This window comes from Salvelinus fontinalis, unplaced genomic scaffold (assembly GCF_029448725.1).
Source record: "Salvelinus fontinalis isolate EN_2023a unplaced genomic scaffold, ASM2944872v1 scaffold_0525, whole genome shotgun sequence".
Taxonomy (NCBI): Eukaryota; Metazoa; Chordata; class Actinopteri; order Salmoniformes; family Salmonidae; genus Salvelinus; species Salvelinus fontinalis.
In genome coordinates, this window is record NW_026600734.1 from 56,722 (window position 1) to 68,994 (window position 12,273).

Sequence of the window (12,273 nt, forward strand, 5' to 3'; positions counted from 1 at the left end):
AGAGGCTTACTTGACACCAAACCAACAACAGTAGTTACTAAAACATAAATTGCTAATGTATGATTTAAAAGGTGGATTTTATGATGTAATGTCAACTTTATATATTTCTATCCCGGGACTATTCCATTTTGAACTCACCCACAGCAATTCTCCATAAATCTGCTGTGGATTACCCAGATTCCCGAAATAAATTAATACATATGTGATCATTCAAAAACACAACTGGTTGTGCTTATAGGGAACCAGATCGTGAACACAACTAAGTTACTAAGTCTTTAACCACACTGTATTGTTACACTGGTGAGTAAAAACTCATGCTTCCTACACTAACTTTTTGTCTGAACATTATAATATATATTTTACGTCACACTAGCGTCATTGTCTTAAAGTCGCACATCTCCATCGCAGTCAGAGGTTCAGACTGAGCGTTACCCACTCCAGTCAGCTGATGGCGGTGGGCGATTTTAAGGCAATGCTGTTAGTGTGACGTATAATCTAGTGGACGGAACGCTTCTTTCAGCAGCAGCAACAGTTAGTCCGCCACCTCGGTAGCTTGCTAGCCAAAATAGCCGAACCCATAAAGCTCTTTAGACGCTTTAGTGTATATTAGCCACGGTATTTTAAACCCTTGTCTGTCGTCTAGTTAGTTAGTTATCCTATTTAATTTCATATTTACGGTGTTGTTGTTATTATTCAGCTGGCGGGCTGGTTAAGTTAGCATTAGCCTAGCTAGCTAACATCTCCGACCATGAGTTCACTAAATGACTCTCTTCCTGCTGAAGAAGAGACGGTCTGTTGGACGGAGAAAGAAGCTCTCATCAAAGAGGAGGAGGAAGAGAAGGATGTTACAATACAAAAACAAGTAGAGGGTGAGGTTGTTACCCTGAAAGAAGAAGAGAAAGACGTTTCAGTGAAAGAAGAGGAAGACGTTACAGTGAAAGAAGAGGGGTTCCGAGTGAAAGAGGAGGAAGGTGTTACAGTAAAAGATGAGGAGGATTCAGTTTTTGAAGTGAAAGCGGAGGAGGGGGAGAATACGGTCTCATCGGAAGAAGAGGAGGAAGAAACTGGATATCTGGGCCCGATTTCCCAAACACAATTTAAGGCATCCAGTGGTTCTAAAGATGAACTTAGCCATAAGATGGTTTTGAGAAACCGGGCCGTGATTACCACTGGTAAGTACTGTCTTAAATACAGAGGTACAAACTCTGCAGTTGTTGAACTGATGTTTGGTGTTAAAAGGGAAATCTGCAATTGCTACATCCATATTTTGACTTTTAAATGATTTATTTATAGCCATTGATTCTTGGAGAATATAACACATGCCTCATGAGCTTAGTTCAACTGTTGTACCCCATCAGAACCCAAAATAAGCTTTTTTTACTCCAATGTTTAGAAACAATGTAAATCAACAGCCTCAACATGGTTAAAACTATAATGTTGATATCATGGATGGTCAGTCCTTGCATCCATAGGTCTGTCTATGAATTTGAGAGTAGTTAAATGTCTCCAGACCCATCATCATCTTATTACCAAAACAGTGGTGGAATGACTGCTTTGTTATTGTTTCAACTTCAGATTGGTTGATTGATGTGTGGCTTTTTTAAAGTGACAACCTAGTATTTAAACAGCAACGAAATGGCTGCCCAGAGACTTGGTTTGGTAAACAGCTGAGGGATGGGGGCTGGAGAAATGTAACCACTCTCAAATTCATAGAGAAAGTTATTGTAGCAACACTAACTCGACACCTAGCGAACTCGTCAAGAAGTTCAGACATCTTGGTGTAACAGTTATAAGGTGTTGGCTTGACAGTCGCTGGACCCAGGTTTGAGTCCAGCTCAGGGCTTCCCCCTGAATTCACTACACTATGAATACAAGGACTGGCCATGCATGATATCATAATTATAGTTTAACCAGGTATCTAGGATATATAGTATATTCTAGAATTCATCCATGATGTCATAATGATAGTTTAACCAGGTTTCTAGGATATATAGTATATTCTAGAATTCATCCATGATGTCATAGTGATAGTTTAACCAGGTTTCTAGGCTATATAGTATATTCTAGTATTCATCCATGATGTCATAGTGATAGTTTAACCAGGTTTCTAGGCTATATAGTATATTCTAGAATTGCCAGTGAAGATTTTCTGTGGAGGCAAATTATTAGAGCTGTTGATAAGTCATTGTATAATATTCAGACATTTTTTTTTCATGCCTTTACATTAATGGCAAGACATACCTAGATTCAATTACATTCATGAATTGGTTTTAAACCTTTGTTTTAAACCCTTCTCAAAGTTGGTGCCTTGACGGATTTATAGAAAATGGTTTATCATGAAACACTTTTATTTATTTAAATGTAACCTGTATTTAACTAGGCAAGTCAGCTAAGAACAAATTCTTATTTACAATGACTGCCTACCCCGGACGATGCTGGGCCAATTGTGTGCCGCCCTATGGGACTCCCAATCACAGCCGGTTGTGATACAGTCTGGATTTGATCCAGGGTGTCTGTAGTGGCGCCTCAAGCACTGAGATGCAGTGTCCGCTGCGCCACTCGGGAGCCCCAAAATCATGTTCTAGTGCTGTCCCCAACTAAAATACATCTTGGTCAACCAAGAGTCATCTGTTCTTTCTACCAATCGCCCCATGTGTTTTTATAAAATCTGTATGTACTGAACTTGTATGATGCTTTAAGCATTCTGTTTGATTAAATAATTAAGACACACAAATGACTCGAAGTCATAACTAGAGGGAGCCGGTCGTCAACATAACCCGACCAGAGGGAGCCGGTCGTCAACATAACCCGACCAGAGGGAGCCGCTCGTCAACATAACCCGACCAGAGGGAGCCGCTCGTCAACATAACCCGACCAGAGGGAGCCGCTCGTCAACATAACCCGACCAGAGGGAGCCGCTCGTCAACATAACCCGACCAGAGGGAGCCGCTCGTCAACATAACCCGACCAGAGGGAGCCGCTCGTCAACATAACCCGACCAGAGGGAGCCGCTCGTCAACATAACCCGACCAGAGGGAGCCGCTCGTCAACATAACCCGACCAGAGGGAGCCGCTCGTCAACATAACCCGACCAGAGGGAGCCGGTCGTCAACGTAACCCGACCAGAGGGAGCCGGTCGTCAACGTAACCCGACCAGAGGGAGCCGGTCGTCAACGTAACCCGACCAGAGGGAGCCGGTCGTCAACGTAACCCGACCAGAGGGAGCCGGTCGTCAACGTAACCCGACCAGAGGGAGCCGGTCGTCAACGTAACCCGACCAGAGGGAGCCGGTCGTCAACACAACCCGACCAGAGGGAGCCGGTCGTCAACGTAACCCGACCAGAGGGAGCCGGTCGTCAACGTAACCCGACCAGAGGGAGCCGGTCGTCAACGTAACCCGACCAGAGGGAGCCGGTCGTCAACGTAACCCGACCAGAGGGAGCCGGTCGTCAACGTAACCCGACCAGAGGGAGCCGGTCGTCAACACAACCTGACCAGAGGGAGTCCCCCCTCCACTGCTGGACTTCGTAAATTCTGCCGTTCTGCTACTTAAGTTTTCAGTAGTAGACTAATAGTCTACAGATAGATAGACTATTTCAAACAAAAGACAATGAATAAATTGACAAAACTGACTCATCTTGTAGGATCAGGTCTGGGTGGTCTGCAGGGGGCTGTTTCATTTAGTATCCGTTTGGTTCGGCATGGGGAATGATTGTATTTCCCCATAGTATGTTTTTCCGAAGTTGAATGACTGAAAGGGAGTGTAACTTTGATTATAATTGCACTTCCCTGAAGGAGGGAAACGAGGTACAACACCTGTTTGTTCCCGCCCTTTCCTGTGTCGGTGAAGAGCGGTATTAAAGAGCAGAATAAATCCAAGCCTCTCATCACCTGTGGGTGGCGGGGCTTCCAGCAAGGCGTGGATTTGATCGTATGTTGTACCTAGTTTCCCTCCTTCAGGGAACAGTAGTTATAGTCATAACGTTACGCTTGTCATATGATGAACTTCAACTTAAATACGGGATATTGCTGTCGGACAATTTTTTTGTATTCTGAAATGCACTCCACCCACTTATCATTTAGTGGCTCCTTATGTTACGCTGGGAAAACCGTTTTCATGTTCTAGTCCCGCTCAACATGCCTCAGAGAACTCTTTTGTCCCACCTCCCACACATGCGGTGACCTCACCTAGCATAACTGGTGCCGCCAGAGATGCAACCTCTCTTATCGTCACTCAATGCCTAGGTTTACCTCCACTGTTCTCACACCCTACCATACCCCTGTCTGTACATTATGCCTTGAATCTATCCTACCACGCCTAGAAATCCTTTTTATTCTGTTCCCAACGTACTAGACGACCAGTTCTGATAGATGGGGGGGGAGGGGGGGGGGGCAATCAATTCACATATGGTGTCCAGGGCACAGCTGGGAGCTGAGGGTGGTCTATAACAGTCTATAACAGGTATTTGTAGTTGTCCACATATTCTAAGTCAGAGCCGTCCAGAGTAGTGATGTTGGACAGGCGGGCAGGTGCAGGCAACGATCGGTTGAAGAGCTTGTTCTTATTCTCCATGGACTTTACGGTGTCCCAGAACTTTTTGGAGTTTGTGTTGCAGGAAGCAAATTTCTGCTTGAAAAAGCTAGCCTTGGCTTTTCTAACTGCCTGTGTATATTGGTTTCTAGCTTCCCTGAAAAGTTGCATAGCACGGGGGCTGTTCGATGCTAATGCAGAACGCCATAAGATGTTTTTCTGTTGGTTAAGGGCAGTCAGGTCAGGAGAGAACCAAGGGCTATATCTGTTCCTGGTTCTAAATTTCTTGAATGGGGCATGCTTATTCAAGATGGTGAGGAAGGCATTTAAAAAAAATATCCAGGCATCCTCTACTGACGGGATGAGATCAATATCCTTCCAGGATACCTCGGCCAGGTCGATTAGAAAGGCCTGCTCGCTGAAGTGTTTCAGGGAGCGTTTGACAGTGATGAGTGGAGGTCGTTTGACCGCTGCCCCATTACGGATGCAGGCAATGAGGCAGTGATCGCTGAGATCTTGGTTGAAAACAGCAGAGGTGTATTTAGAGGGCAAGTTGGTTAGGATGATATCTATGAGGGTACCCGTGTTTATGGAATTGGGGTGGTACCTGGTAGGTTCATTGATAATTTGTGTGAGATTGCGGGCATCAAGCTTAGATTGTAGGATGGCTGGGGTGTTGAGCATGTTCCAATTTAGGTCGCCTAGCAGCACGAGCTCTGAAGATAGATGGGGGGCAATCAGTTCACATATGGTGTCCAGAGCACAGCTGGGGGCAGAGGGTGGTCTATAGCAGGCGGCAACGGTGAGAGACTTGTTTTTAGAGATGTGGATTTTTAAAAGTAGAAGTTCAAATTGTTTGGGAACAGACCTGGATAGTAAAACAGAACTCTGCAGGCAATCTTGCAGTAGATTGCAACACCGCCCCCTTTGGCCGTTCTATCTTGTCTGAAAATCTTGTAGTTGGGGATGAAAATGTCAGAATTTTTGGTGGTCTTCCTAAGCCAGGATTCAGACACGGCTAAAACATCTGGGTTGGCAGAGTGTGCTAAAGCAGTGAACAAAACAAACTTAGGGAGGAGGCTTCTAATGTTAACATGCATGAAACCAAGGCTATTACGGTTACAGAAGTCATCAAAAGAGAGCGCCTGGGGAATAGGAGTGGAGCTAGGTACTGCAGGGCCTGGGTTCACCTCTACATCACCAGAGGAACAGAGGAGGAGTAGGATAAGGGTACGGTTAAAAGCTATGAGAATTGGTCGTCTAGAACGTCTAGAACAGAGAGTAAAAGGAAGTTTCTGGGGGCGATAAAATAGCTTCAAGGAATAATGTACAGACAAAGGTATGGTAGGATGTGAATACAGTGGAGGTAAACCTAGGTATTGAGTGATGATGAGAGAGATATTGTCTCTAGAAACATCATTGAAACCAGGTGATGTCATCGCATATGTGGGTGGTGGAACTGAAAGGTTGGATATGGTATAGTGAGCAGGGCTAGAGGCTCTACAGTGAAATAAGCCAATAAACACTAACCAGAACAGCAATGAACAAGGCATATTTACATTAAGGAGAGGCATGCTTAATCGAGTGATCATAAGGGTCCAGTGAGTAGAGGTTGGTTGGGGTCACGGCGATCCAGACAGCTGGCCGGGTAGCTGGCTATCGGTAGCAAGATAGCATAGGATGGAGGTCTATTTTTAGTCACCTCGTGCGTTTCCGTCGGTAGATTAGTGGGGTTCCGTGTGGTAGAGGGGATCAATCCGATTGGCAAAATAGATATAGTCACCCAAGAAAAATTGTCCGATATACTTATTCAGATAGCAGCCGATAAGACAGCTAACAATTAGCGGGCCCCAGATGAGCGTTCAGGTAACGTTGCGATGGAGGTGCCAGTTGGATAACTCCCTCGGGCAGATAACGTCGGTAGTCAGTCGTGAAGGCCTGGTGGGGCTCCGCATTTGTAGTAAAAAAAAAAGGGGTCCGGATAGGTGATTGTAGCCCGGGAATGGCTGATGGAACTCTTCAGCTGGCTAGCTCCGGAATAATTTAAGTTTGCTCCGGGATCGACGTAAGCCAATAGTCACAGGGTTTGCAGCTAGCTAGCTGAGAAATCAAGGTGTAAATGTCCAGAGCTTGCGGTTGAAATCCGGGGATATTGAGAAAATCGGTCCGGTATGTTCTGGTCTGAGTCGCGTTGTACAAAAGTGCCGATAGATTATCGAGCTAAAGGAATAGCTGATGACCACAAAATGTGGGTAGCTGAAATACTAACGTTAGCCAGTAAACCGGCTAACTTCTGGGTAGCTTCAGGTTAGCTTCTGGATAGTTTCTGGTTAGCTTCTGGCTAGTTTCTGACTAGCTTCTGGTTAGCTTCTGGCTAGCTTCTATTGTGGATTTTCAGATTTGAGGTAAATAATACTTTTTTTTGTGTAATTGGTGAGGCGGGTTGCAGGAAAGCTTTTTGTAGTTGAGTTCTAATAAAATATATAAAAGATATGCGAAGAAAGGTGTAAATATATATATATATATATATATATATATATATATATATATATATATATATATATATATATATATATATATATATATATATATATATATATATATATATATATACAGGACACGACAATACTAGGACAAAATGACTTCTGAACTGCTATGCCATCTTGGGAAGATTTTTTTTTGACATTGACTAAGATACAGTAGAATAGGATAGAATATAGTATATACATATGAGATGAGTAATACATAGACTAAGATACAGTAGAATAGGATAGAATACAGTATATACATATGAGATGAGTAATGCATAGACTAAGATACAGTAGAATAGGATAGAATATAGTATATACATATGAGATGCCATCTTGTAAGAAAGAGTATTAATATTAAGCAGGACATTCAAACGAGCCTTACAATTATAATCCAAAGTAGTGTGAAATGTACTCATAATCAACCTGGAAATGGAGGTTACTCCCCTGAGTTTTCCCCCATTCACATTGAGAATACATTGTGAAAAACTAAAATCTTTGCTCACCATTTTTGCTCCAGGCAGATATACTATGTCCATAACTAGTGGTTTCCTCATTACCAGATATAGTGCATCCATAATTAGTGGTTTCCTCATTAGAAAGGAGGAGTTTCTACAATCAAATTGCATTTGCATCGCCCTCGTGCCGCAATTTTAGCAACACGGAAAGGGGCCTATATTGGAGACCAAAAGTCGTCTGGCTCACTGCTTAGAGTTTCAACAACATGAATAACTTATTTCTAGTCTACAATCTTAGGTGTTACTACTAATGTGAAAACATGACAATATATGACTTCTTGCTCCTTTTAAGACAAATGTCAAATCATTACATTCATTACAGACGTCAATTATTGTACAACATCATGGCTACGCTGTTGGCATCACCTTTTACAGTGGATTTCTGCTGTTGTGGGCCTTTAACCATCTGTATGACTTTGTCATTCACACAGGAAAGAGACGTGACTGTCCTGGATCCTCTGGGGAGCCTCAACAACCTCATGATGCTGACGAGGCAGAGAAGAGTCTCTCCAGATCAGAACACTTCAAGAAACACCAGCGGAGATCCACAGGGAAGAAACCTCACTGCTGCTCTGACTGTGGGAAGAGATTCACCTCATCAGCAGGCATTACAATTCATCAGAAAATCCACACAGTAGAGAAACCTTATAGCTGTCAATGTGGGAAGAGTTTTACTCATTCAACCAGCCTGATAACACACCAGAGAACACACACAGGAGAGAAACCGTATAGCTGTACTCAATGTGGTAAGAGTTTTACTCAGCTAAGCAACCTTATATCACACCAGAGAACACACACAGGAGAGAAACCTTTTAGCTGTGGTCAATGTGGGAAGAGTTTTGGTCAATCTAGCACTCTGACTCTACACCAAAGAATACACACAGGAGAGAAATCTTATAGCTGTACTCAATGTGGGAAGAGTTTTACTACATCTAGCACTCTGACTCTACACCATAGAATACACACAGGAGAGAAACCTTATAGCTGTGATCAATGTGGGAAGAGATTTACTACATCTAGCTCTCTGACTTCACACCATAGAATACACACAGGAGAGAAACCTTATAGCTGTGATCAATGTGGGAAGAGTTTTGCTGCATCTAGCACTCTGACTCTACACCATAGAATACACACAGGAGAGAAACCTTATAGCTGTGATCAATGTGGAAAGAGTTTTGGTCGATCTGGCCAGCTGACATCACACCAGAGAATACACACAGGAGAGAAATCTTATAGCTGTGCTCAATGTGGAAAGAGTTTTGGTCGATCTGGCCAGCTGACATCACACCAGAGAATACACACAGGAGATAAATCTTATACCTGTGGTCAATGTGGGAAGAGTTTTACTACATCTAGCATTCTGACTGTACACCAGAGAACACACACAGGAGATAAACCTTATACCTGTGGTCAATGTGGGAAGAGTTTTACTACATCTAGCTCTCTGACTGTACACCAGAGAATACACACGGGAGAGAAACCTCATAGCTGTGATCAATGTGGGAAGAGGTACACTGATAAAAGATCTCTGATTAAACATCAGAAAATACATGGAGTTGTTTCATGATATCAATGAAATAATGTCACAATGTAGAATGTTTTAACATTGTAGTAGGAGTATTTTAATGATGTCACAATGTAGAATGTTTTAACATTGTAGTAGGAGTATTTTAATGATGTCACAATGTAGAATGTTTTAACATTGTAGTAGGAGTATTTTAATGATGTCACAATGTAGAACCCTAAACGTTTGTCCCCTGTTCTATTGATTTCAACATGATATGGATATTAGCCTCAGGGGGAAAATCCAGGCTCTGAATTGGAAGAGTACTATTTATGTGATTTAACAAAAAGTGACTAACACAAAAAGAGCTGTGTTACACTTACCATGTTGGTGACCCACTTGAATCAAAATGGAACACCTCAAAATGTAGCGATCTGTTTTCTACAAATTGTCCTCTAACCAGTGATGTACACATTACTCCCAGATTCCGTGTGGTTTTTCAGGTGTTAGTTTTAACAGGAAGTGCAACCTCATCTCCCTGCTGTCGCACAAATGATTTTAGCATGATATAGATTAGTTATGACAAATAAGTGTTGCGTTCCTTTGTTTAGCGACCCCTAAATTTAAATGCATCACTCCAAAATGTAGCTGACTGTCTTCTGCAGGTTGTCCTCTAACCAGTGAGGTGAAAGATATCTCCCATTTCCATGTGTTTTTTTAGTTGTGTTAGTTTCAACAGCACGTACAACCTGATTTCCCCCCTAATCGATATCAGTGATTTATTGCTACTTGTCAAAACAACAGCGTTTTTGGTGCTTGTGCAGTTTATAAGGAGCTTGTTTAAGTAATATGATTATTGTGGCCGATGTTTGTGTATATTGTACATTTTATGTTTATGTTTTCAATTTATCACAAAGTGTTTCTGCATTTGGACACGTTTAAACTGTGACATTGTGGCTATGCCACCTAGTAAAATGTTGTTGAAAATAAGACTATGCCAAACTAACAATATAGGTTTAGTTTTAGTTGAAAGTGAAAGTTGGGGGAAAAACATTGAATTTCAACATACTTGCAGCCTATACACATTGACGCAGTATAATAAATCGGTCTATAATCAATTTTATTAACAATCCTAATAAATTGAGTCATAAATATAGGATATATTTGTTGTCTTAAGGGGGAAGTGTTACAGTCTTTGGTTTTCCATTTATGTTTGGAGGTTAGCAAGTATGTCTCGTTAGCATGTAGGACGCACTGATTGGTGTCACCTCGTTAGTCAGAATGTGTTACACCTGTGCTGGCTTGTCCATCTCGTTAGTGGGAAGGTGTTTCACCTGAGCTGGTCCAGGTTCTATTTAAGAGTGTCTGGCCCAGTGCTCCAGTTGTCTTGATAGATGTGGAGAGTCAACACCTTTAGTTGCTCCACCTTTTTGGTTTGCTTCCTGTCTTTAAGTTTGGTGTGGGTTTTTCTTTTGTTTTCCTCTTCTTGGGCAGATTTAGTGGGTCTCATGGTGGGTGTCTTTGAGGTCCCAGTTGTTGTTACTAATCAACTTTCATTGGACACCCCCATAGTGACTTTCAGAGCCCATCCTAAAAAACAAGCTTATATTTTGGGTTGGATATTTTAACATTTTAATCAATGGCATTTCCTTAGGATGCTCATTAGTCTTTAAGTTGTGATTATAATTTTTTTAATCCTCTTATGTTTGTGTACTAAATATTTCAGTTTTTTTCCTGAGAAGTCATTGTGTTGCATCCATGTCTGAAATGTGCTGTATAAATAAAGCTTGATTTGATTTGAACATATTGCAAAACAAGATTAACCCATTGACTGACCAATCAACAAACTGATCGTCCATCTTAGTATGAAAAACAGTATCAATCTCACATTTCAAGCCTGCTGACTGAGTGGTAAACACCACCATCACTCCAAGCCGCATTAGGTTCAGATCTACCAGGATGGGCCTTTGACATAATCTGGAAGCAGCCAAGCCACTAAAAATACATAAGCAACGTCAAAAGATGAGTGGGGAAAAGTACATTTTACACAAGTGACCTTCATAATAAATCAAATGTTATTTGTCACATACAGATGTTATTGCGGGTGTAGCGAAATGCTTCAGTGCAGTAATATCTAACACACACAAATCTAAGTAATGGAATAAGAATATATAAATATATGGACGAGTGATGTCAGAGCGGCATAAACTGATACAATAGTATAGGATAGAATACAGTATATATATATATGAGATGAGTAATACATAGACTAAGATACAGTAGAATAGGATAGAATACAGTATATACATATGAGATGAGTAATACATAGACAGATACAGTAGAATAGGATAGAATACAGTATATATATATGAGATAAGTAATACATAGACTAAGATACAGTAGAATAGGGTAGAATACAGTATATATATATGAGATGAGTAATACATAGACTAAGATACAGTAGAATAGGATAGAATACAGTATATACATATGAGATGAGTAATACATAGACTAAGATACAGTAGAACAGGATAGAATACAGTATATACATATGAGATGAGTAATGGCAGATATGTGAACATTATTAAAGTGACTAGTGTTCCATTCCTTAAAGTGGCCAATGATTTAAAGTCTGTGTATGTAGGCAGCAGCCTCTCTGTGTTAGTGATGGAAAAACAGCTTCTGTCTCTCGGTCCCAGCTTTGATGCACCTGTACTGACCTCGCCTTCTGGATGATAGCAGACTGAACAGGCAGTGGCTCAGGTAATAACAAAGAACAAATATGTGAGCCTGAGGGGAAATTCACTTACATATGGCCAAAATGGGTGAGAAATTACACCAATATCAGTGGACAATTTGCACTAATGTAAATAAACATAGATGGAACATATTCCCTTTTGCTGACGTGATGAACCGCTAAGGGGACATAAATATTTACCATCTAAACCATGTGTGACCTCTCACCTCTCTGTAGAAGTGTTCTTCCTAACCAGTCCCTCAACAGCTTTCTGACTGAGCTCCACCCTCACTGGGTCTTCAGAGGAGAGGAAGGCTGAGGAGGGATGGAAGGATGAATGGATCAGTCAGTCAATAAAGTGTAGAGCTGCTGTCTATGCTGTCTGACAAAATCACAATTTTAGTAGTTCATTAAAGTAAATAAGGCTTTATGACTGCTGAATACCAACTATCAAC

The 12,273-nt window shown here is 41.6% G+C and overlaps 1 protein-coding gene across 1 annotated transcript; it reads left to right on the forward strand.

The window, feature by feature from the left end:
* Nucleotides 1-465: 465 nt before the first annotated feature.
* Nucleotides 466-10,883, forward strand: LOC129846399 (zinc finger protein OZF-like). The gene is made up of 2 exons (XM_055914329.1): nucleotides 466-1,172; nucleotides 8,009-10,883. Exons 1-2 carry the CDS (start codon nucleotides 749-751, stop codon nucleotides 9,142-9,144), a joined length of 1,560 nt encoding a protein of 519 aa, XP_055770304.1. The 5' UTR covers nucleotides 466-748; the 3' UTR covers nucleotides 9,145-10,883.
* The last annotated feature ends 1,390 nt before the right edge of the window (nucleotides 10,884-12,273 follow it).

Coding starts and splice junctions, on each gene's coding strand:
- LOC129846399 (XM_055914329.1), top strand. CDS start 749: ATGAGTTCACTAAATGACTCTCTTCCTGCTGAAGAAGAGACGGTCTGT. Junction 1,173..8,008: donor CCGGGCCGTGATTACCACTG/GTAAGTACTGTC, acceptor TCATTCACACAG/GAAAGAGACGTGACTGTCCT.